General features: G+C 42.0%; 2 protein-coding genes across 3 annotated transcripts in view; one reads left to right on the forward strand and one right to left on the reverse strand.

Annotated features, from left to right (window-relative positions):
- galnt1 (UDP-N-acetyl-alpha-D-galactosamine:polypeptide N-acetylgalactosaminyltransferase 1) overlaps window positions 1-5,963 on the reverse strand; it is a 40,369-nt gene extending 34,406 nt beyond the window's left edge. Inside the window, exons 1-2 of one of the 2 annotated variants that reach the window (XM_035163686.2) lie at window positions 5,420-5,963; window positions 4,018-4,123 (exon numbers count right to left, since the gene is read on the reverse strand). The gene's annotated coding sequence lies outside the window, so the exon portion shown is untranslated. The remainder of the gene's footprint in view (window positions 1-4,017; window positions 4,124-5,419) is intronic. The other variant, XM_035163687.2, reaches the window with a different exon arrangement.
- Window positions 5,964-11,278: 5,315 nt separating this feature from the next.
- ino80c (INO80 complex subunit C) lies at window positions 11,279-14,670 on the forward strand. The gene is made up of 5 exons (XM_035164720.2): window positions 11,279-11,568; window positions 12,749-12,865; window positions 12,961-13,072; window positions 13,622-13,689; window positions 13,787-14,670. The coding sequence occupies exons 1-5, from the start codon at window positions 11,392-11,394 to the stop codon at window positions 13,916-13,918; spliced, it is 606 nt and encodes a 201-aa protein (XP_035020611.2). The 5' UTR covers window positions 11,279-11,391; the 3' UTR covers window positions 13,919-14,670.
- Window positions 14,671-26,776: the final 12,106 nt, after the last annotated feature.

Raw genomic sequence — 26,776 nt, forward strand, 5'->3', positions numbered from 1 at the left:
ACCAGGGGAGCTGTATTCAGGTGTTCAAGGTGACTCTTAGAGCATCTGTTTATGAAGTAAACCATGTATTACAATAGCTTGCAGTACAGTACGCCAAAGACATATAGACATGCAACATCAAGTCAGTTCAAATTTCAGATCTAATTGGATTTTGTTCAAGCTAAGAAAGTTGTAATTACATGTCCAGGTGTAAAAGAAATATGGGGAATTGGATTTGCTTGTCATCATGGCAAGACAAATTAAAGCCATTAGAGCCATTTTAATAAGTCTTTAACAGTTTAGATTGTCAGGAGTAAATACCATGTACATACTGTCATTAAGTTAACTTGAATTTAAATATGATTTTTTAAAAGTACACCATGATGACATTACTTTTACTTCATGAATGGACCCACCATACAACCAGTGATCCCCACGTGACGGGCCATTGGCTCCACCGATCCCAATTAATTGGTCGTCCTCAAAGTGATTCATTGGGCCACTGGTCAAGTAAAACAACACCGTGTCCTCCCCCTCTCTGGGATGATCGGCTTCTCACCCCGCCTTCAAGGGTTAAAACAATTGCAAACACTCAGATGTGGTTGAACAACAATTCCGAAGAAATCATTCTAATTTTATTCCAATAGTGTTGATCTCTCTCTCTCTCGTAATGGGGGCCAAAGGTTTTATCTCCAGGAACAAAAACTGAAGAGCAGGCAGGCAAAGAACACAACATGTCCTCTCTGTGTGTCTGTGATCCCTGCTCCATTTCAGTAGCCTAACAGCAGGAAACCTACACACAACAACCAGTGCAGTCAGAGTTCAGTGTGGGTGTGGGTGTGGGTGTGGGTGTGTGTGTGCGAACATGTGTATCACTGGATTACTGTCACATATAACCAGCAAATGTTGGACGTGAGACTATAGCAGGATAAATTAAATGTAATACTGATCTAATGCTACTCTGAATAATAATACTTTAATACATTATTGTTTGGACATTGGGCTATCGGGGATAGCTCTGACTATCGTCAATCACCAGGATGATCATTTATTGGCACAACCCTGACACGACTGTTGCTGAATACTGTTGCTAAATCAGATTTCCTTATCATTCAGTGAGCAGAAACACTCTGTATATCCAGCTGAGACACACTGGGGGCTAGAGGCTCTGAATCATCTGTAGAGGCACTGTGTGCAGTCTAAACATCCTGAGAAATGCGGCTCTTATTCCTTTAGATTTACAATATATCGGTTCTCAGTAAATCTGTTTATGAGGAGTCAAAGTACAGTTACGTAAACATGTTGTGTCAATAAATGACAGACCACAAAAGAGAAAATCACACTCTTTACACATCACCTGTGTATAAGCACACACATGAATAGTAAATACAAACAACTCACAAACAATCTATACAAATATACTGAAAACATGCACACAGCCAAGGTTTATGTGTTTGTGTTGGCCTTTGGTTGCTTCCAGCCCTGGAGGGAGCAGGGAGCTGGCAAGACTCCCTGGTGGCACTGACTGACCCACTTCTATGGAACTCTATCCCTAATGTGACCCGTTGCAAAGCAAGAAGAAACACACAGCAGCAAACACACATGCATGCACACACACACACACACTAACAACTGGAACTGCTTGACTACAAACCCTAAATGACTAAGACTCCGAGAGGGGAAAAACTTCTAAATGCTGCTTTTGGTATCTCCCCCTCTCTCTCATCTCTCTCTGTTTTCTGATTCTCTCACTTTGTCTGAAGATCAACCATTTAGGTCACAGCTATCTGATCCTGCTAAGCTAGCTACAACATCCGGAGTGATCATCTGTAAGGTCTACGATAAAACTAGGCTGCAACAAACCCAAGCTTTTTCAATTTCAATTAATTATAAATGAAGCCAATAAATAAAAGTAATATAGCGTCACTGGACTGAGTCCAACAAAGTCCAACTGCCCAGATATCAACACAAATTGATGCAAAGTGTAGCGATAAGTCCAGTATTTCTGCCAGGGTAGAGGGTGGTGTGTGCCTGTGTGTGTGCCTGTGTGTGTGTGCCTGTGTGTGTGTGCCTGTGTGTGTGTGCCTGTGTGTGTGTGTGTGTAGGGGGGTCTAATGCAGCAGCTCATCTGGATTTATCCCAGTATGCAGTCGGGGAATCTGGTGGTGCGCATGTGTCGTACAGCAGCAGTAGCAGTGAATGTCAATAGGTCATAAAAATCTATCTAACTTAATGTTAGCTAGTAAAATTGACCTTTCTGTCTCCTCTCTTTCTCTATCTCACATTTTGCAGAAGTGAAACACTGTACGTCAGTCTGATGTGGTTTGTTTTGCTTCCTTGCGAAAGGAAGATTTCATTAAAAAGACAAACACCGGAGTGAACAAAGTCAAACTGATATTTCACTGGCATGAACAGATATGGCAGAGGTGTAATCTCTCTCTAGTATATAGTAGAGTAATATGCATCCATTTTACAGAGTTTAAAATAACATTCGAGGTCACAGGTCTTCATGTTTGGTTGACTGTGCTTTGAAAGCAGATAGTTTTATTATCAATTAATGATTTTTTGATTAATAAGTTAATTGTTTGCTAGAGTCCAAGGTGACATTGTCCAATTGCTTGTTTTGTCTGACCTACAACCTAAATTCAGTTTGCCGAATTTGCTTGACAAAGTACTAAAATGATTAAGTGCTTCTCAAATTTGCAGTTAATTATTTTTCCGTCAGTGAATTAACTGATTAATTGACCAATTTGTCTCAGCAGTTATGACATATTGAACAACTTCTCACTCCCTTCACATGCTTGTTAACGCTGAGGCAGGTTGCTGATCATCAGCTGAGATAAACAACATAACAAAGCGTGGAACTACAGTAAGTTCAGCTATTTACCGTGCTTTGAAGCTAAAAAGAAAAACCAAACAACTCAGACAAGGATATCGCCTGTGGGTGCACCAACCTGACGTTACACTGTCTATTTACGTAAGCAGTGACAACATAGCAAAACAGGGTGACTGAACTTTTTAGGGTCAGGAAAGCTGGTATGAGCTCCTCATGCATATTGTGCACTAATCGTGTGTATATGCATGCGCCTGTTTGTGTGCATGTGTGTGTTTGCATGTGTATCTGATCCGGCCATAGTCTGGAAGGAGGAACAATGGCATTCCTGTGCTCTGAGCTCCAGGTGGCTGTGGAAACCCAATCCCAAACCAAGCCTCGCTGGCACACAGAGTGCCGGGAACACCGAACGCTGCTGCCTCTCTCCGGAGACATGGGCCAGAATAGAGCTATTGTTCCAGACCAGCTCGGAGAGCAATACATGCACTGCAGCCACCCTCAATGACAAACACAGACAAGCACAAATACTAATACACACATGTAGTGGATATCTTTCACTTTCATTTTAACGGATGTAAAACTGAATTGGGGGGGGGGGGCATATCTAATTTATGACCATGATGAAAAACATGTAACGGTAAAACATCTAGGTTGCATTTGTGCACATATGACTGGGATTTTAGCAAAGATCAAACAAATTATATTCCAAAACATGCTATTACCATTAACCACCTGTATTACCATTACATAGAGGAGGCATACAGCTCATTACTTACACATACGCTCTATATAAGCTACAGCCACAGTGATGCATCTACACTAGACACATTTCTATCTCCATACATGTTGATGGATGTGATTGATGCCATTCACTTCAGAGGACATTCATCGGATTTTATCATAATCCAAATACTAATCTCTAATATAATGATCCTCATGAGGCCAAAATGTTCCCAATTTGCAAAAAAATCTCAAATAAGCCCTGATAAAAAAAACAAATGGGACACATACACAAAAGCAGGCACATCTGCTGAGGCCTGAACACACAGTTAACACACACAGGGCAGGAAACGCATCATGCAGACTCCACGGCCTTGAAATGAGGAACATGATTCATTTCCTTTCAGTTCGAGACAGTCAAACCTTAGCACAGCACTGAGTTCAGATACACAGCTCTCAGGCGAGGTCCGAAACATGACACTTACAACAACCCAGGTCAGGAAACCGTTCATGTTCAGGCACCAAGAACCGATGCTACAGGTAGCACAAAGGTTCAGCAGCTTCCCTCCAGCGACGCACCATATTCTCCATCTGCACTCGCACAATCAACAGCACACACACACACACACACACACACACCAGGGATTAATAATACATGCTTTCCTTTTCTCCCCCTTTAAGGAACATGACAGATTAATTTAAGCGGTTCTCTGTCAATCCCACTTCTTCATCTGCTCTGCTCCACAGCTGCTGCTTCTTTTGCGGGATTGATAGTGAATCCATTTTCTTATCTCGCCAGATAATTACAGCATTGTTAATGCTCACTCGATCATGCATTCTCTCCTCTGTCACTCACTCAGTGAGTCTCTTCTGCTCACACACAGATAGACTCACACACAGATACACTCACACACCGTTATCCTGCACATGCTTCAACCAAGTGAGTGAATTACAGGAAATGTGATTACCCTAAATTTAACAGGGAAGGAGGACCCTCTAAATCTACAGCCCAAAAAGCAAAGGGAACAGATCGATTGAGGTCCCTCGCTTTTCTCTCCCTATTTGTATAAAGGCAAGTCCAAGTCCAAGTCCTCTCATCGTGGGTAACGCCTGCAAGTATCTAGTCCAGTTTCACATGATTCAACTTTTCTGTGAAAACCAGGAACTGGATGACTGGGAGTCTTCACATGCATCATGCTAAGCTGAATCACCTGACCTCTATCAGGACACAGGGGACACAACAAGCAGCGTGCAGGGGTTAAATTCCGAGTGCACAGCTCATCTTTCCAGGCTGTGATGCAACACTGGAGCTCGGAAATGTTCAGGGGACGGACACAGATGAGGAAGAGCACATCCACTCTGCACGTCAACCATGATGGTCCATTTAAAGCACGAGCTGCTGTATGATACCGTGCACGGAGGCAGGCTGTGTGTTAACTGTCTCCACACACACGCACACACACACGCCATTTGAACTGTCAGGAAAACTGGCTGCAGGCATATGCGGCAAGTGTGAGATCATATTATTCTGGCAGTGGCCCATTCTCCACACTTCGACATTTTCTGAGTGTAAAAGTATTTATGAGCCTCGCTATCGCTGAGATGTGTTTTATTTCTCCAAGCACGTTTCTGACCCTGTGCGCAGGAGCTGGTATTGACCCATTAACGGGCAAGTAAAGTGACGATTTGTGTGTTTTAGCGGTGAGTCGCATCACATCTCGGTTGCTTGGCTGCTTCTGTCAACAAGAGCCGCTCCGCTGTAGCGGCGCCAGCCCGCTGCCGCTAGATAACCCCACTGCTCCGCCGGCCAGAAACAAGCCCGCGGCGGGTCGCGAAAAAGAACACAACGACAAACACAATGGCTCCCGGCACGCTTTGTTCGCTTACCCGGGGTGACGGGGCTCCTCGGTCCGCCTCCGACGAGAAGAGACGACGGGCAGAAAGCAGCCGCGGTCTCAAAGTATCGCAGCTAAGTTAGCGGGCTAGCTAGCTTAGCCTGCTAACGGTGATGGTGGAGGGAGGAGGGAGCTGTGTGGTCCTCTCTCCCCGCGTCGACGAGACAAACCTCGGGCGGCAAAAAAAAAACAGCCGAGGTGTTTTCTCAGGGTGAACGCGACCACGGTGTCAAAAAGTCCGCGGCGGAGGAGACATCCATCGGGGAGGGAAGCGAGACTGCGAGTGTGGGTTCAGACGGCGGCAGCGGCGCTATGCGGTGTGAGCTCCCCCTCTCTACGGACGGACGTGCTGCCTCTGCCTGGGTCTGTCTCACCCACTGAGGGAGAGGAGAGGAGCTCGGCTGCTGATGTGCGAGGCGAACCCGGGCAGCATCACCGCTCATCCCTCCCTCCACCAACCCGGAAGAAATACTACAACAGATCCCATCCTGTTTTACCAAAGAAGTGCTACAGCTGCATCTAAATGTGTGCACCGTGCAGGAATTAGTCTGGACCAGAGGTTTGGACAAAATGAGTGAGGGAGGAGCCACAGATCTCAATATATATATCCGTTATACTGAATAATAAATGCATGGATTTGACATTCAAGATCTATAAATTAGAATAATGCAGCCCTGTAGAGATTAACTGCATAGGTACGTTATAATTATTAATATGGGCTCATAATTTAACTCCAATCAGACCAAGGACTGAGTCATAATAAAGAAGAATTCATCAAAGTCAAAGGGCAAACAGTCAGACAGTCTTTGCATTAGAACGATAATTATACATCACACATTATAATTCACCAGAGGGTAAATCTTTTACACTGTAGCTGTATATTAACCCTCAGGGAAGCTGCTGCTGCCTCACATTCACAAGAGAGGAATTTTAATTAGCACCCTCTGTACTTTAGCTGATTGTTTCATATGAGAGAAGATTATGTAGAATAAACTGTTCAAAATGAAAGGGGAAAAGCTTACGTTGTTAAACCCCATCGGTAACAGAGCGATGTTTTCATTTAAGACCAATCGATCATCAGTTAAAATGTATTTTGTACAGCCCGTATTCACAATTTGTCAATTTGGTACGACATCCTCTGCCCTTAACCCTCGGCAAGAGTGAGGAAAAACTACCAAAAACCATTTTAGCAGGAAAAAACACACAAACTACAGAGGGCCGCAAGCGAGAGATCAATAGATGTCACGTTAATAAAATGACATTATTATTTACACCATAAGAAAAGACAGTGTCCAACATGAATGGAGAGGTGTGTCAATGTTTAAAGTATTTATACAAAAGAAACTGTCTGACAGAGATGGAGGGAGCATCAAGACAAATAATTATATACTCATCCATTTATATCCAAGTCAAGATCCTTACCATCAGCGGTGTGAGGTTTCAGTGAATAACTCCATGGGAAAAAACTCCTGGCCGAAAGGCATCCTTTATCCTGGTTTAACCAAACAGCATCACGTTGAACCTCAGGGAAGTGACTGCTCTTCCTGCAGAAAACCAGAATTTCCACTCACAAAATACTAATAAAATAAAAAACGCAGAGAGTATTGAGGCCAATCGTCATTAAAACTTGCCCTCTGTTGCTGCTGTCGCCTTTATCAAGTGGTATCACACATAATTGTTTGCACGCCTCTGTTTTTGAACAAGCCATGCAAATGAAGGCTTCTTTTTTTTAAGTTTGAAGGCACTCGGACTCAAGTTTTGAGTGCCTTCAAAAACAGGATATGAAATCTGGCTCCTGTATTCAACATCCCTGTCCTCTTTTTCTATTCTTAGTGATCCAGCAATCTGTTTCCTGAACTTATCAGACTGTATTCATCAAAGCTGCTTTGTGTTCCCCGATGCTTATCAGGTCAATTGATGCAAATACAAATGATGAGACAGTTACCTGCAAAACATTATTTAAAACAAAACATTTGCTTGTTATCTGTCAAAGAGGAAAAACGGCTGATTCACGACGAGTTTAATTTACTGTGAAATATACCTGTGTGGTGGCATGCTCAATAAACTGGTTAGGTCAGTTTGACAGAGGGCCATAACTTGTGCCTGTTTTTATTGGCTACCACTTTCAAACATACCATCCATCCTGAATGACCTCAGATCCACTTAAGGACTTGTCATGTAACGCTAAAAACAGAGAGGAAAAAGACAAAAAAAGAGAGTGGCAAAGGAAATTGTCTCCTCTTTTCCACCACGAGCGAAAGGCGAACTGTTTACGGAAAATGGGAGACTCTCGGTTACAAGAGGCTATAAACAAGATGTCAACAGTATTGCTCACTATTACCTGTTCCATCAGGGGAGTGTTTAAATGTCTTCACTGCGGGCATAACCTTTTTTTCATCACGATTTATTACCAGAATAAGAGAAGCACTTGGGAGTGCTCAGGCTATTGCCATTGCCAGGCAGAGCGTAGCTGCCCGACTCAGTGAGTTCATTTTCTTCACTTGATACTAATTTATTGACTGCTCATTCACAGGGGTGGTAAATTCTGTTTCTGATTGGCAGTGCAGTCCAGGGTGCAGCTCTGAGAAAGATTCACTGAGGCCAAAATGTGATGTGCACGATACGGCGTCCGTCCACTCTCTCAGAGAAGCACATGCAAATTGGTTGGTGTCAGCGTCACTGCCAAACTCCTGTTGCACATAATGAATTCAGCGAGGAGCCGTGTATCATTTTTATGACTCAACGTTCTACCTGCACAGACAAAAACCACACTGCGCCGACTTGATGAGATGTGAATAGCAATACAGCTGCACTTCTAGGTCAGGTCAGGCTGAATGTATTCAGGAAGCAAGAAACAGCCCAGTGAATGATTAAATATGTGATACACACACAGCCTATTTGCATTCTCCCCTGACAAGCTTGCCTTCTTGTATTAGTCATTATACATCTGCAAAAGGCTTTTCACAACCTTGGCTTTTCTTCTTACAGTCTGTAATTATATCGTTGGAGGAGAAAATCCCCTGTAGCTGCACCAAATCCACTTTAAAGCTGTGAAGGATTGGATTTGATAAAGCAGTTTGCTCCCTGTTATTCTTTTTAAATAAATTGTCCATATCCTTGGTGCAACATGCTGGTAGAATAGAGAAGCAGGCCTGGGACTTTGAGTTGCAGTTTAGGGAGGCCAATGCACCACTGATACACCCTTGAGCAAGGCATCACTGTACAAATTTGTTTAACGGTGGCGTAAGGCTAAAGTGAATGACACCAGGTTTGCTCAGTTATCTGTCTATAGATTTTCTTTCTGTTTTGACGTATAAAGTTTGCACATGCTTTCAATATTTCAAATGCTTTGACTAAAACAACTGAAATGTCAAACGCCCTCACATGCATCTCTCTCTTACCCCACACACACTTATACATATTCAAGTAATCTTTCTGTCAATTCAAAAGGTCCTCACACTAGGCCTTACACATGCATGCACCCGCACACGTGAGATATCCATTCCCATCACAAACATTGACACATATCCAACACCAGTCGATGGCTCGCTGACAAAGATCAATAAAGTGTTGCTGGGGGCTGTGCCGGGCTTACATGTTTGGTTTGAATCCTACCCCAGAGTCATTAGAGCAGAAAACTCCACCAACTGGCTTACATAATGTGCTTTTAAATGAAACCCCTAAGAGCACGTATGCATATGTGTGTGTCGGGTTGAAAATCCACTTCATGGTGGAAAGGCTTTTTTTCGATGGACAGTTGTAAAAGCTGAACAGACAGCTGAGAGCAGCTTCCCCCTGTTTGACAGATGAGCTGTTTGTAGCAGCCAGATGTGTTTAGACTATAAGCTGCAGTACAGGTGGTTGAAAATCTCTTACTTTGATGACACTGGTTCCAGCCGGCTGTCGGCCTCGTACAGTGGAGGATGTGTTCATAAGGAAGGGGGTGTGCGGGTCCGGTGCCTCACAGTTACCGCTCATAGTTTAACTTCACCCATAAAACATTCATATCTGTTTGCAATTGAGCTCGCACACAGTCTCTAGATATACTTTATTCATGGAGCTGGCAGCGGCGGCATGCCAGTGCTGAAATATAAATGAGACATTTGGAGAGACCTTCCTCTGAATCAGCATTTCCCCCAGCAAGTGTGGTCCTCTAGTCACGATCAGACACGACAAGGACAGTAAAGATGCCGTCAAGTGACTGCGTGTGTGTGTGGCTCTCAAACGCACAAAACACCAGCATCCTCGGTTCATCAAGGTCTCCACAGCAGCAGCAGCAGCAGCAGGAGCAGCTCAGAGGGCACCGTGTTGAATTTGAATGTGGTACATCTTTGTTGTGTGGAGATGTGTGGATGCTGACAGGGCCCTCCCTGGTGGGCCGGTGCAGATTGATGGATATGCTAGAGGGGCGCTCCCCTTTAAGGTGTTTGTGCGAAACACTGTGACTGAGAGACAAGAGAATTACCATGTACCTCCCAAGGCCTGGGATTCTACTCTAATCAAAGAGCAGATAACCGGAGGCCACTTCAGCCTGCAGTGACGCTGACAAGAGAGCGTGTTCAACTTCACCTGAACTACTTCATAGATCCCTGTCAGGGACGCTTTTTCACATCCATCAGTTGCTGTTATAACTGTATTTAAACAGTAAATATTTGGCCATACAGTGTTCTGCTGCAGGATGTCACAACCTGTGGGGCTGCAGGGATCAAGGGATTTCTCTGAACTGGATAAAAAACTAAGGACTAAGAAAGTTCTCCCACTTTTGACCACGGCAACCTTTAGATTCAGATGAAATTCTCTTAAATGTGTTCAAATTAATTCAAGACTGGACCTATAATCTTTAGAGTAACAGGTTTCAAGCCGTTGGATGATGCGTCAATATCACTACACTCTGAATGGAGAATACATTTATAATTTAAAACACCTGACATGCTCCTGGATCACAATGCAGGTCATCTGAAGAAGCTCTTCTGCACTTCAACATCTGTAATGTCTGTCTGATCTACTGAGCGGGCCACATGGCTTTCATAGTGCTGCCACAGACTACAAATATTGGAAATATTGTTGTATCCCATGGGTGAGATTGGAACAAGACTTTATCTTTTAATTTATAAATTAATCCCAGGCCTAATTGTGATATTTACTGTATATTTAGGATAAAACCTATACAGAAGAACATACATTAGAAGAATGACAGTCAAAAAGGAAATTGGCTCCATGAACATTTTTTAAGATGCTAATTAATAAAGGAGATCAATAAAACGCAGTAGGATACAGAAGTAAGATACAATCAACTGCTGAGTATGAAGAAAAAGTCCATCCTGTGCAACTTTAGAGGACGGTGAAGCAGCTTTATCATCTAAGTCCCACGAGGAACTAAAAAAGTAATTGTCTTTACTGAGTGTTCATCAATTCAGTTTGCACAGGTCACTGAGTGCAGAACCTCCCCTGAAACACAAGGTGGCAGTAACACTCCACTGACAGTCATGCCTGAGCCTGCAGGTTGCACTTGCTTTAGAGAGGACAGTGACTCAGGTTAGTTTAAGTTCCCAGGAAATTAAGTCAAATATGTGGTGTGCCTGAAAGTGTGTTGTGTGAAACATATAACAGTGTAATAGAATTACATCACTGACATGTTTATTAGAGACTATGCATATATTATATGTATATATATAAATATACATATTATAGTCCTATTATACATTTATGAGTGCACTAAAAGTCTTTTTAGTTTTGTTTGCTTATTTTTGTAAATCAATATAATCAAAATATAATGACGATGATTTTGAATTTTAAAACATTATTATTATTTTGACGCTCTCTTATCCGGAAGTGAAATTATTCCATATCCGGTTGAAGTGTTGTTTACATCCGGATGATGGACGCTGAAGTCTGAGGGAGTTTTAGTGAGAAAACTGGCTTCACATCGAGGAGATCCAGAGTTTTGATGTGTTATCGGTACAAATGGCTTCTCAGGTCCCCATAACCGTCAAAACCCAGCCGGCAGCCGCCTCCTCTGCCGCTCTCCGGGGGAAGAAACGTCCCGGCAGCCCGGCGGTCTCAGCCGCTCCGCAGGCCCCCGGGAGCTGCAGCAAGAAGAAGAAAGCCCCGCTGATAGTGACACCGACCGCACCGACACAGGTACAACACACACAACCATCAATGAAACAAGCGAGAAAAGACTAGAATTGAATATGTTGTTGTTATTATCTTAAACACGTCGTATTCATCATGAAGGCAGATCAGAGAAGCACAATAAGTCAGTAGTTCTCACTTTTAAATTGTGGCTCAGTTTGTTTCAATGACACTTATTTTATTTCACTAAATTCTCATCCGTTTAATTTGTCAGGTAATATTTCAATTTATAATATTTGCAGAAATCTGTACGGAGAGGGTAATACTATAGTAAAATATGATAAGTCTATAACTATTGTAGTATGGTGTACTGCAACTATTGAGTATTACATCAAACTCAGAATAACAATATTGACAAAATATAAATTTAGGATTAGGGTTACACTTTGTATTGTTGCATGGTTTGGAAACCTGCATGTGTGCAATATGGATAGTAGACCTGTTAATATGGCCAGAAACAGACAGAAATTCTCCTTTTGACTGGGCTCAACAATACACACCTTGGAAAACACACAGTAAATATTTAAAAACAAGGCTCAACAGTACACGCGATTTACATTAAACACATTTAGTACTCATCTAAACCAAATTCCAGAAAAGGCACATACAAACAAAAAAAGTGTCTATTTGACTTTTCTATATCTTGTAGATGTTTTGTGGGAGTCATGCAAAGCTTATGGACATTTTTCATGATAATTTGATCATTTGTAGACATGTCCCTAAGGAGGGTTAGGACAGTGCAGACCACCCACTCCTGACTCCAGACACTCCTGAGTCTATTTCAGGGTTTCAGAGGCTTCATGTCTGTTTTATCAGTATTACTATTGAGAAGCTTAACTATGGACGCATTCTTTGCACTACCTTGTTTATTTGCACGTGAAAATTGTTGCATTAGTGCTTGGTTTTTAATTTTCCGTGTGTAGTGAGTCGTGTAAATTATGATTAGAGCTTTGCACATGTCTGTAAAACAACAATATTGAAATGCTAATAAATAACCTTCTTCTCTTATCCCCAAATGCGACTGTAAAGCACCGTTCATGCAATAAGATATATATTAAATTTAATCTTTAGGTCTCAGGTTACACTGTGTGCAGCCCAGCTTTGGCTTTGTTTACCTTCAAAACACGTGTATCAAGAGCAGTGTCAGATCAAATGTGTGAGGAGCTGCTGTCTCATGTTTCATCAGATAACCGTAGTAGAGACGGTGGCAGAGGTGAAGGCAGCGGCATCAGTAGACAGCGGTCCAGCACCCACCACGGAGCCCACTGCAAAGCCTCCTCCATTCAAAGAACCCTCATTCACGGTCAGTGTCTACGTCCATCTTGGTTTAGGTTTACCTGCATCTATTGCTTCTCAGTCAGTTTATGTTCTCTTGTTTTCTTGTCTCTATCTTGGCAGCACTCGGGGATTGGTGGAGCAGCAGCAGGCAAAAAGAATCGGACCTGGAAGAATCTCAAACAGATTCTGGCTTTAGAGCGGACTTTACCCTGGAAGTTCGATGATCCCAACTGTGAGTGATTATATCTTAGCTGCTACATGTTGTTTATACAGTATGGTAGAGTTTTGAATTAATAGCAAGTTATGCCGACAAATAAATCCATTCAATCAGTTGTAATTAAAGTTAGATTGTTTTCAAATTTCTAATTTCTAATAGTCTTTTGGTCAGTTGCGGGTTCTGTGTATTGGATTTGAGTGGCATCTAGTGGTAAACATGCATATTGCGACCAACCCCTTGCCTCCCCTCCCTGCTGTTACATTACAGGTAACATAAAAACATGAAAGGCCCTCTCTAGTCCCAGTTGTTCTGGGGTACATGGTTGACAACTATGGAAGAATCTGCTTCTGATGTAGACATAATGGGCTCATTTTAAGGCAGTGAAAACACAATGATTCTCAGTTTCAGGTGATTAAACACTTATGAAAGCTTTATTATGAGAATTATATTCAATTGATCCCCTTAATCCTACATACTGGACTTTTAAATATGAGACTCTGCTCATAATTATGATTTTTGTCTGTATAAAAAGTATTTCAATGGATGATCCTATTGTATTTACAGACTACAACATAGATGCCCCTCCCTCCTTGAAGCCAGCCAAAAAATACTCTGACATCTCTGGGCTCCCTGTGAGTATAGTGCTAAAACTGTGATTTAACAATGAGCATTATTATTTTAGCCAAGTCGTGTATAAACAACACACTGATAGATATTGTCTTTCCTTAGGCAAACTACGCAGACCCACAGACAAAACTACGCTTCACATCCTCTGAGGAGTTCTCGTACATCCGCCTCCTCCCCACTGACGTCGTCACAGGCTACCTGGCCCTTCGAAAGGCATCGTGCATCGTACCCTGACGGCGGAGTGAGCCCTGAACCAGAATCCAACCAGAGCTGAACTCTGTGTCATTTGAGGCAGCTGTCAGGGAGGCCGGCAGACTCTAAGAGCTCACAGAGGGGAAACCCCCGCTGAGAGATCCACTGGAAAGATTGTTTCTCACAGTCACAAGTTGAACAACATCTGCAATGCTGTCGTGAAAAAAGCAGCTTGAGTCATAATTGTTACTGTGTGACAAAGCAAATACAACAAATGTGGATTTTTTTTCAATTAAGAAAAAAACTAATTGAGTGTTGCTGATTTCTGGAAGTAATAATGTCTCTCGATCAGAAAATGTCCAGTGAACTGGACAAAACCTTAAAGGGACAGAAAGTTAATTCTTATTTTTTAAGTTAATTAAAAACACAGCAGTAGGCAATTCCTTTGCATATTTGTTCAAATGTATTTCCCGCTGTTCTGGATATTTTTAATTAAGTGATCCTACAAACCCTGCAGCATGTTTGGGACTGTCTCATTCATTGTGGAGCAGACTGTTGTTTCTCAGGTACTGAATAGAAGAGTCACTGGTGAGGATGCTGTGTTTCCCCTTGTGGTAGAACATCTGCTTCCAGTGGTGTAAGTGAGTTTTCTCCCTTTCAGAAACAATGTGACTGCTTCTCAGTGGAAATGAATCTGATTGGTTTGGAGAAGAGTCATTGTCGTTTGTTCATTTCACTTTGTAATTTTTATTTTTGTGTATAAAGTTTCATATTAAAGACAACTTGAATTTTCAGTATGTTTCTTTTCCTTTTTCTGTTTTTTTTCCCAGATCAAAACTGAAAAAAGTTCCGTTTTAACTTGTCTTCTCCACTTGCTATTTTGATTCTATGACAATTTGTAATCACACATGTTGAACACTGATATAAAACACTTCTCTTGATAATGAAAGTCTTAACCAAAAACATCCACATCTGCTGCAGCGCTCAGCATTATCTTGGACCTTCTGTTTAATGCAGCAGCCTATCTGTATGCAAGCTATGCAAATGTGGCCGGCCTCCTTTTATAAGACACACCAAGCGGGCCTAATTTTACATGTGTATGTTAATGTAAAATTGGTTCCACATGGTTTTTAATTCCACTGCTGCATTTGATATATGATTTCCTCTCCAACTGGTAGAGTGAGGTTGTCTCATTAATCACTCGTGGCAGGCGTCCAGGATCCTTTCCATGGTATATTTAATGCTATTTTTCACAAACTTGATGAATGAGGCCCAATGTCTTTCGTATGTGAATGGTCCCTATTATGCAAATGCTGAGAATAAAGGCACCTGCACATTCCCTGAGGGATCGACAAGCGTGCTCTAACCGCTGAGCTGTGAGTCCTTACCTGTTGAGATGGTAAGACAGACTTATCGATCAAATCACTATTGCTCGATTCATTCTTGATATTTTGTGAATACACATTGCCCAATAGTCTGTGTTGGCACCAATCCCTCTGATCTTTAGAGGCTCCCTCCTGGGAAAATCAAGTTTATAAACATGTTAAACATGCCTGTTTGACTTTAATATAATAAGAGACACTTTGAGCGCATTAAGCAGTCAACACCATGGCTCAGTATTTTCACCTCAAGTGCACGGTCACACTAATGTGAATGCAAAGCAAATATCTCAGGTCAAAGTTCACCAAAGTTGAACCCCCAGCTAAGCCACACTGATTTGCTTCGCCACAGGAAGCAGATGTTTTGTTCGCCTCCTCACTCGCACAGATTGGATGTGAACTGGAGGTAAAGGTTCGCCAATGAAACATTCACATATGTTTGACCAGGCCCTCAATCAGTCATGTTTTGTGATGTCACAAACCTAAGAAACCAATCCTGTCAACTCGTGGCTGGAAAAGGCTCCACAACTGCAGGTGGTGCTGTCAGGGGGATGGGGAGCAGGGTCTTGGTTATATTAGCATATTCACAGGTAGTTGGAGAGTTACATTTAAGCCATTTTAAGGCCACGCGGGACGTTTTTCACAACAAACCTCTTAAATATGTAATTTTGAGCTGGCTGTAACAAGCTACTGGAGTGAGACTAAGTGGAATATAAGCAGTAGATCAGCTGTGATTGTTATTAATAAAGGATGTGTCAGCGTTAGCACAAAGCTGTTAATAGTCTATATTTGGCCTGATACATGTTATTCCTTATATGACCTCCTGATTAACACTGTTGCACTGGGCGACAAGTTCCACAAATATTCTCATTTGTGCAAATGGCCGCTCTTACTCATGCCTGAGTGTAACTTCTCTCAGCTCTGGACTCTGGTGAAGCTGATGGAGGCAGTATAGTATATCTATGAGAGTCACAGCAGCATTTCCATTCCTGCTGTGGCATCAAAACCTCAACATAGTGATTAATGAACGGCGCCGGGGCTTTCTGCTACACAAGCACACCATCCAGTATAGTGTGTCTGTGTGTGCGTGCGTGCGTGCATGTGTAGGTGCTTTCACAGTTTTTTGGAAATCTCTGCAATGAGAAAGAGAAAGAGAAAGAGAAGTGAGTTTATCTGTTTGTTTAGGGTTCGTACAGAGTAGCATATATGAGCAGTGACAACCTGCGTCCCACACGTCCTGCACCTGCACCTGTCTCTGCAGTCACATTTTACCGCCACCTGGGTGCGCCAGAGTTCTGCTCACACCGATATCCAACCTCCCTGAGTGTGTTCGGCGTCCTGCTGTGAATCAGTAACATCACAGATGCGAGTCCATCGCTGAACAAAGCCGAGGATTTATCAACATGTACTGATGCAGGAGAGTCTGTATCCGCTCCGTCACAGGTCTGACGGCCGTCCTCACATTAGTGCTGTTTGATAAACACTGCCAACTAGCACAAGGCTGCCATAACAAGTCAAGAGAACACAGACGATTAATATAATTGACAGCATAAATATTAATATGAGTGCTACTGTTGCAGTGAAGCCGACAAACACACATTCACAAAAGTGACGGTGCACACCGACAGTAAAATTCATGATACAATATATAAAACCATGAGCACACTGATTCAAACAGGCTGATGACAATCATTACTAATTCTAAAGTGGGCATGGAAATGGATGCAAGTAATTTAGCTACTCTACAGCTCAACCATATAATAACCGTCATTAAGAAATTGATTGGGGGGGGGAGTAAAATGACTCATCTATCTTTGATGGAAGTCTTGGCACCTGCAGCACCGCACAGGATGTGTTTTCCGAGAGTGAGAACACCAATCAGCGAGTGGCTCCTCTGTCGGTTTTGTTTTCATGTTTATTCTTTGCTGAACTTCTGCGGGCAACTTTCTGCTCCACCAGGGAGACACACTCTGTGAACTAATGTCATGTCGGTGCTCATTTAGGTGCTGTCTGCCCTCGGGTTTTTGTCACTGTCACATTTTGGTGATGATGGAGGTGGCGTGGTGTGCTGTATTATGCCTACAGACAGTAATTATATAGCTTCTCTCACTTTCCCAGTGCAGTGCATGCAGGTTTTTCCTTGGATTACTTTCCACCAGTGTCATTGGACAAATTCAAGTTTTGCAGAAGTATGTGGGGGACACACAGGTCACACTTGATGCACGTTTGGCTCAGTGAACCATCACAACCAGGGAGAAGCTGTTCCACTCACAACAAGTTGGGGAAAAGCTGTTGATGGAAGCCGTCTTGCATTACTCATCCGACATGTCTTACTTCTTAAAATATATGAGAAAAATGAGAGCTAGTGCAAAATGTCAGGTCGGAGAAATGGACTGCACCACCAGCTCTGGTAAACTGATCGATAGAGCAGCTCCAGTGCCTGCTGAGCCAGCAGGGGAACTTTCATATTTATGCTTTTGACCTATTGGAACAGCCGAACTAGAGAAGTGAACTTCTTTACTGCCCGTTAACACAGATATAACAGTCTGGATCTGTTAGACGCTTCTTCACCACATAAATTATTTTGCTCCAGCAGCTGAGGCACAATATTTATGGTGGATGTCAGATCTGCAAGTAGCTTCAGTTTAACTCTGAACACCAAGTCACAGACAGGGATCAGAGTTAAACACATTTTATTTCACAAAGATTATTCCCGAGCTCACAGACGTGCATCTCCAGGAAAATGTTCCTGCGGAATCCATCAGTGACGAGCTGTTTGCACGGTTAAAGTGTGAAAAACTTCCTGAAACCAACTGTCACGACAGTCACATTTATTTTTGCAGCAAAAGCCAGTGTGCAGGTATTTGTGACAAGAGGGTGAAGAGCTCTCCAACAGTCTCCACAGTCCTCACATAACCTCTGTGTTAGTGATGGGATGGAGTGCAGCTATAATCTGAATCAACTTCATAACAGCAGCCGGGACAGATCCGCCTCGAGATGAGAGAGGGACCCTCCCGGCGAACCCTTACTCCATGCCTCCCAATTGCATCTGTGGACTCTGCCTGTAAAATAAATATTTTAACGCCTGCAGTGTGTTTATGGATCTCTTGTACCAAGAACCACTTCCACTTTAGAATTCACTTTGCTAGAATTTGTTCAGACTACATTTACTGTGATTCAGTGTAACAGCACAGACAGCCTCTCCCCTCTGAGTGGAGATTCATTGGGCTACAGGCTGGTGTAACAGGCTCAACAATCCCTCCATGTCTCATGCCGTCACTGTTCGATGCTCACGTATCATTTTCAATGTATGTATCAATAATTAGTCTTCTATACGATGACTGAAGGTTGATGACTGAGTTGTATAGTGAAGGCTTGATAAATCTCATGATTTGTAATAGGCTGTAATTTACACATTTTTAGTTTCAAATTTTTAAACACATGTATGTTGCATCAACGTATTAATTTATTATGTTATTTGTGTAATCCTGGTTTTATCCATGGACGATGTTCTTTTTCCCACTATCCCAGAACGAAGACATTGAATACAAACGCTGCCATCTTGCCCCAGCATCATCATCTGGAGCCAGAGCTTGATCAGGGGATGGAGCTGCGGTACAAGGGTCCTGTCTATCTATGAGCTCGACCCATCAAATGTCAGTCTCAGCTGTCAATCACCCGATTTCTATGGCATCATATAACTAATTAAAACAAAACTTGCTGGAAAAAAATAGCATTGGAACAAATAGTGTGATAAGAACGACAGAAACCATCTTTGAGAAATAAATCGTTTGACACTTCTCAGTTGACATACTGCAGCCAGCCACCAGGGGGCAATCAAGATGCTTTGGCTTCACTTTTGGGGGAGCAGTCATGTCGTCCATCTCTATTTACAGTCTATGGTTTTATCTGGCTGTGCAACTAAACTCTAAATACATTTCATCCGGTGGTTTTCAGTTTTCACAATCTGTATGGACTTCAAATTATTTTATTCTAAATAAATCAGAACATTTACCTCCTCCTTTTCAATATTTCAATACAGTCAAGAAAGACGACAAATAGTCTGGTTCATTACACCTAAAAACCAAAGCTTCTGTGAGGATTAAACCAACATATACCATTAATTACTGAGCTTTAAAGTTGCTTGTATGTGGATTTTGTTACAAACAGATCCCGCTAGACCAGTCTTTATGCTAAACTAAGCCAACCAGCTCCTAGCTAATCTAACCAGCTACATCTAACTCTCAGCAAGGAAGCAAACCATCAAAGTATCGCTTTAACGTTTTATCTCTTCTTCTGGTGTATTGTTATCATCACAATTTCTTTGTGTGTCGATAATCGCTGTAGAAGCTGTATTTGTTCTTGTATTCTTTCATTCTTGGGAAACCTTTGCCCTTGGCCGCCTTCATGTGTGCACTTTGTCACCGCTTGTGAGATTTGTCACTCTCTTAACAGGGACAAACCACACTGGTTTTTAACCATAACAGATCACGCCGCGGCTGCCCACACAATAATACAGTTACACGGTTCATTTATTTTGGAAAAATGAAAAATACAGAAATGCTGATCGCTGCCTCAAGGAGGTTGAATATTCGTTTGTTTCTCTCCGCTCTAGTTTAAATGCAGCCGGAGAGAATGTGATGAGTTACCAGTTGTTCTTGGGCTGTAGAGGTCAAACAGCAAAGTGTCATCAGATAGCTAATCAACTCATTCAGATATCATTACACTGGGCTAAATCCCTGTTAATCCCACTGAAGATTCAATCAGTGTTCCCTCACAGGTCAGCGTGTTCCTGTGTGTGTGTGTGTGTGTGTGTGCACTCATGTGAAGGCATAAGGGATGGAGAGAAAGGTAATTCTTCATGTTGATGGACAATGATTGTCCTTCAATGGGCCACGTTCACCGTCTCCTCTCTGTCCTTCTCCTCTCTCGTGTTTCCTGTCCCATCCAATCCTATCTCCTGTCTCCTCTCCTTACCTGTCTCCTCTCTCCTCAACCTGCTCCTGTCTCTGTTGGTCAGGGGATCATTGCTCTGCTTTGGTCTTTGACTGATGAATCTTATGCTCATGACACTTTTGTATAATGCCGTGTTGTCAAAAATACCATACCTCTGGCAAAAACGTTATCATTATGGCTCTAAGATTACACAGAAAATGTTTCTTTTGGTGTCACTCTCGGGGGAAGGAAACAGAGATTGTTAACTCCTTGAATATAAATATCTGAGTATTTTGATTGAAGACCTTACTTTTATTCTTTTAATATAAAAAAGCAACTTGTTTTCAAATCTGTGCTTGGCAATGGTGATCATTTATACATGCATATCTCTGCCCAGAATGTTTTAAATCTAAAATTTAAAAAAAAAACTGTTTTTATTTATACTACTGCCTTTCTTGGCCAGGTCGCCCTTGAAAAAGTATTTCTTTATCTCAATGTGACTTTTTCTGGATAAATAAAGGTTAGATGAATCAGTATTTCTGAAAGCACATGTAACCTGAGGCTAATACCCTGCTGCCCTCAGGGAACTACACTTATTTTAAATATGTAGAGCAATTAAATTGCCAGTTCAAATACTTTTGCAAGCAGTTTTATTAACTGCATTAAAACAGGACACATTTATTAGATGAATCTTTCAGAAAAGGTCAGAGAAGTAATCTTGCCACCTTCTGCAGCGATGCAACATTAAACTGCCAGGTTTATGAATAGAGTCTGGTCTGAAATCCTCTCCCTATAACACTGAGTGGAACTGGGTTAGATTTATTCAACTACCTACTTGGACTTTTAGCAGAGCATCACTTTGTTTTATACTTGAATTTCAAATCATTATTTGAGTGTAAAAATGTGTATGGGCAACAGGGGATGTTGTTACTTTTAAAAGAAAACTCAAGACCAGAGTTTTAGGTGTTAAGCTTTAACATTGATTTTATTTATCCCTGTATTTATTCATGTATCTTAGACCTTTACTAGTATTTAGATTTTTTAACATCCTTTTTGTATTATTTTATCTTTATCATTTCATCTTTATCTGCCTTTTGTGTTTCCTCATTGAAAATTAACGAGATTTTCTTACTCTTTCCTCAGTCCCTGTTATTATTGCTTTGCTCTGTGTGTGAATCAGGGTGCGTATTATCTTTTATTGCTTTTATTCTATAAAGCTGTTAACATTACATTGTTTGCTTGAAGAGGGCTAAATATACAAATAAAGATCTATTTTTTTCACATAAACTTGTATAATCACCAAACTAAGGAGCCCTTTAAACCATGTTAAATAAAAATCCCTCCCTCCATCTATCTATCTATCTATCTATCTATCTATCTATCTATCTATCTATCTATCTATCTATCTATCTATCTATCTATCTATCTATCTATCTATCTATCTATCTATCTATCTATCTATCTATCTATGTTGCTGGGATTAAATCCATCCAGTGTAGAGCTCCATTCACGTGAATAAAGTGTCATCGGACAGACAGAGGGGTAATAGGAGGGATGTGACCCCACAACCTTTTCCACGTCAGATGGAACCAATCTCTCCAGTCGGAGACAGACCATCTATTCATACCTGCCCACCTACCATGGTGTGTTTGTGTCTAATGATAGTGCCCATCCATTCACACTGCTGCTGGTGATGCAACTGGATGCCTCACTGTGCTTTAAAGCTATTACATGTCAGGCCTGGATTGGTGTGCTCTTAGTTGTGTGTGTGTATTTGTGTATTTGTGTGTATCTTTGGGCCTGTGTCTCCGACCCGACGTTTTATCACCAGCTCGGCTCCAAAAGCCAATTTACAGTCTGATGGCCGTAATCACCAACTGGAAAAATAATCTTGGACGACTTTGAATGAACTTGTAAATGTTCAGTTTCCTTCAGGTGTGTATAATGCAGATTTTAAGGCCGTGACATTTTAGGTAAATCAACACATTAATACATAAGCAGGTGTGTCACTACTCCCATTTTTTTATTTATATGTATATATATATACATATAAATAAAAGTGGTTTTGCAAAATGAAACTAAAAGGCAATGCCTCACTGTAAATTCCTCCACCCTGTAGCTATGAGCTTCATACTGCAGAGGCAGAACTCCCCCTTCTCTCTCAAACACACCCACACACACACACACGCACACTCTCTCTCTCTCTCTCTCACACACACACATACACACACACTTCTCTGTGTTCCCCAGCCATATTCATACACCGGATACACCTCAGAGAGAGCAAAGAGGTAATTGCATTGACTTCAGAAGTAAAACAACAGTTACAGGCTTAGTGTGCACGAGTGTGTGCGCGTGTGTGTTTGTTCAGTGTGTGTTTAAACCTTTCATCCCTCCCTATCACTGTGCATAAGAGCTCTGGTCCATTCCCATTCCGCCTCATGCTCTGCTTGCCCTTGGAGAACAACACAACACCCATTGACTCCAGCAGATATACGCTGGCGTGTTGTACACTATCATTTACCTGTTAGGCATGTGTGCACACGCTGGGTGTCTGTGTATGTGCATGTGTCGCAGAAAGTGCGAGACAAAGAGTGCATATATAAACAGAAAGAATGACCCCAAGCGCACAGACACACATTCTCACTCTGATGCACAGTTAGTGTTTTTGGAGAGTGTGAAGGTAAATGAAGTGTGAAATGAAGAGTCAGAGAACGTTCCTTCCCCAGGGAACCTCCACAGCGGACTGACACAGACCTGGCCGAGATAGATCAGGACAGCCAGATCCAAACCTTCAATCTCACTGAATCAGCATGTCCCCTGGTGGGAAGAGCACGGTGTTTCCAGACCTAACTCTTTGTAACTGTGACTTTTTTTTTATTCTTTATGTACATGTAAAAATGTTTTTAATTTAAGATCCACATAGAAATAACTGTGATAATCAGATGGATTTCCAGTTTCTCTCCATAACTTAAATATGACATCACGTCTTTAGTAGCTATTGTCTGTTTGGGCACGTTTTTATTTTACCTTAGCCAGTGTGTAATGATAAACATTTTTCATCTACTAATTTAAAGATATAGTATGCGACAATTCCTCATTCTCTTTATTCTTCATTCAAATGTCTATGACTAGACCTGTGTTTTATATTTTGTTGACATGTGCACTTACATTATCCAAAATGTTTTCGACAATGTTCACACCCCAAATTTTGTTCAAGGCAACAGGATCTTTTTCTAGTGACTGATTTTGTACATGCTTGTTCCATTTCCATGGTATTATTTCTTGTACTGCTATTTTCTGGCTCTGTTACACAAAGACAATGTCCCTTTTCTTGATGTAATCAAATGACGTGTAAGTGACAGAGCCCTCTAGTGACCATAGTGATAATGACAGGGGCAAAGGCAGAAGTTTGCTGATATTATTCAGGTGTGTTCAGGTGTTATGGTGTATTTAGTACATGTAGTGAATCTCTACGGTGATAGGTTTTAGCGAAACAGTGTCACATGAACTTTTCGCTCAAGTTAGAGCATTTTCAACTCGCGTAAAAACACAATTGCATCTATTTGCGTCGAAGAGAATTGGCAGATATTTGAGTCTTTGTATTGACTTTGCATTTAAAATCCCACTGCTGGAAAAAGTACTCATGCATGTTTCTGACCACACAAAACAAAGTCTGCATGGGGAGAAGGTTGGGGTGAATGAATGGGTCAATAAATCAGTGAACTCAAACACTTATCTGTGGCATACCTCTTGCTGCCAGTAGAGGAGCTAAAACGAGAGATGCTCCTATGGGTCGTATCGGGATAAAAGCATCTATGTGATCGTTTAGGTTGGAAGACCTGTTGATTTCTTTTAAAATTTGTCTGAAGCAAATGATGATGCTAAAGACAGAAGTAATTTAAGAAACATTTTTCCACCGGGGGACTTGTGTAAAGAGTCTTGAGTAAAGCAGGCAGTCACAGGCATCCAACGTTAGCCACTTTAGTTATACCACTTTGCTGAATGAGCTAATCGTCGACCTTCAATACCAAGCACTTGTTGAGAATCTTTGCCTCTTTGAGGAGTAACATTCACTAACACAGATCTCAGCCATATGAGTGACATATCCCACGTTTAAGTAGGTTGTATTCTCCTTTAAAGGCAGTTAACATTACGGCTGTAGTCGCAGGTCACCTAATTGTGCTGCATGACGGCAGCTTCAGCTTTTCTCTCCTCCACCATGCAGAGTCCATTACAATCGGGTCTTATCTCCTCTAATATGCTCGGCTGTTAATGAACAATCAGTCCCGTTAATGTCCTGCTAATTAATGGCCCATCAGCCTCTTCAGAGTGGTAATTAAGTGCCAGTTGAGGCGTCTAATTGGCACGGTTCGGACTGGATCGAGTCATGCTCGACCGTCTGGGACACAGGAAGTAAATTATAGCACCGTCATCGTGGCGGAGAGGACTTTTACGGAGACTGCTGACTTGCTTGTTTAAGAAATAGAATTATCTTGTTAACCTGCGCAGAAGTGAAGTGAATGACAGTTTCACTCCAGTGACTCTGTCAGAGGACAAACTGTCAAATCTGAATTAAACAGCAATCAGTGGTGGAAGACAGTTTCCCAAATTACTGATCGAGAGCTGTCACAGAGGTGTTTTGTTGTAAATAAAATCAGCTCTCAGGGTCACACATAATCACTCAATTTCATAAACAAGCATAAGGAGACAAAATCTATTCTAATATTACAGATGTATGGTTAAACTTGCATCAATTGATTTTTGGAGATTTGGGGGCAGCGCAATAAGCTGTAAACACAAAGTTGTTTTATACCCGCTCATTAAGTTTATATGGTCAACATATTTGCTTTGTGTTACATATTTACAGACCCAGCAGACACAGAGTCACTTTTGTTTTATCTCTGATTTTGTTCTCCACCAACTCCTGAGGGAAATTATTGTTACTCTAATCACTATTTGCTCAACTGTGTTCATAAAGTCTAAACAACGAGCTGAAAGATGTTCAGATGCTCCGTAGAGCTGATGCCAACTGCAGAATTACTTGATTCATTATCTGTAGATTTGTCTCTATGAGTGACAGTCATTTCATTTGATGTGAATGTATAAGTATTTATCATAGCAACTTTAAGAGAATACAAAAGGATTAAATGTTATAATGAGGGACAGGAGAGAGCATCTGATGGATATCACAGTTTCAGTACAAACTGGGCTATCAAACAAGCTTCACACATGGCTGCTGTGCTCTTTCACTAATTAGTTACAGTTAGGCGAGAGAGAAAAAAAACACAATAGGAAATATTTGTACGCAGAAACGAGTTCAAAACCAGCTTGAGTCGTGAGGTGGGTTCACATATGGCTGGATGCCGGCTGTGAGCTGCTCGGTTAATTAGTTTGACTGTTAAAAAGAACAGAAATAGCCAAAGGTTTAGGGCAGAGTTTAAGGCAACGAGCGGACTCGATATATAATACAAGCTAACAGTGTGAGGTGGCAGTTTTCACTCACATATGGCTGACTGGTTGCTTCAAGCTGTTGGATAATGAGTGAGGGAAAGGTAAAGAGAAACAGGGAGGGAGCGAGTGAGGGGTAGAGAGGCGGTTGGGAGGAGAGGGGGAAGGAGAGAAAGAGAAGAGATGGGAAGGGGAGAGAAAGAGGGGAGAGATGGGGGTGAGGTGGTTTTTATAATGAGGGGACAGAGGAGACGAACACCTGAGTAGAGAACGAGAGGGAGAAGGTTGGAGGCAAATAAAGACTCCATTTGGCAGCTAGTGCGCACACGCACACACGCGCGCACACACACACACGCACACACACACGCACACACACACACACACACACACACACGCACACACACGCGGTGATGCACAGAGTATACTGGTTGCTCGGAGCAGCTTGGGATAATAAGAAACACAATAAGGTGGTTTTTATAATGAGAAACAACAGCTGAACCACCGATGGCAGAGCGGAGAGTGAAGAGGGTTGCAGGCCATGGACAGCTCCACTTACTGTACAAAACAAGGCTCCGCACGGAAATACAAAGTTGCTGTGATGCCAACGCTCACTGGAGAAAACTTAGTGGAGACGGAGATCGTTTAACAGACTAAAAACATACACCTCATGAGAAATTACTGATGGATCATTTTAACAAACCTCAGTGGCAGGTGGAAAAGTTAACAAGATGAAGACATACTGTGAGACAATGGAAATCCTTTTCATCATTGGAGCACTGACTGGAAACTCCCAGTTATTAACAAGTTATATTTACAGTCACAGGACCATTGACCATTAGGATCAAACAACCTGTGAGGAGTTTACATTACATCCATCTCTCCATTATCTAGACCACTTATCCTTAGAGTGCTGGAGCCAATCCCAGCTGAGAGTATAGGCGAGAGGCGGGGTACACCCTGGACGGGTCCCCACCGTGTCACAGGGCCGACATACAGAGAGAAACACGGTCAATTTAGAGTCCTCAATTAACCCAACCCACAATCTTCATGTGTTTGGACTGTGGGAGGAAGCTGGAGCACAGGCACATGGAGAACATGCAAACTCCAAACAAAAAGACCCAAGCCAACCTGGGAT

This window comes from Hippoglossus stenolepis, chromosome 8 (genome assembly GCF_022539355.2).
Source record: "Hippoglossus stenolepis isolate QCI-W04-F060 chromosome 8, HSTE1.2, whole genome shotgun sequence".
Classification (NCBI taxonomy): Eukaryota; Metazoa; Chordata; class Actinopteri; order Pleuronectiformes; family Pleuronectidae; genus Hippoglossus; species Hippoglossus stenolepis.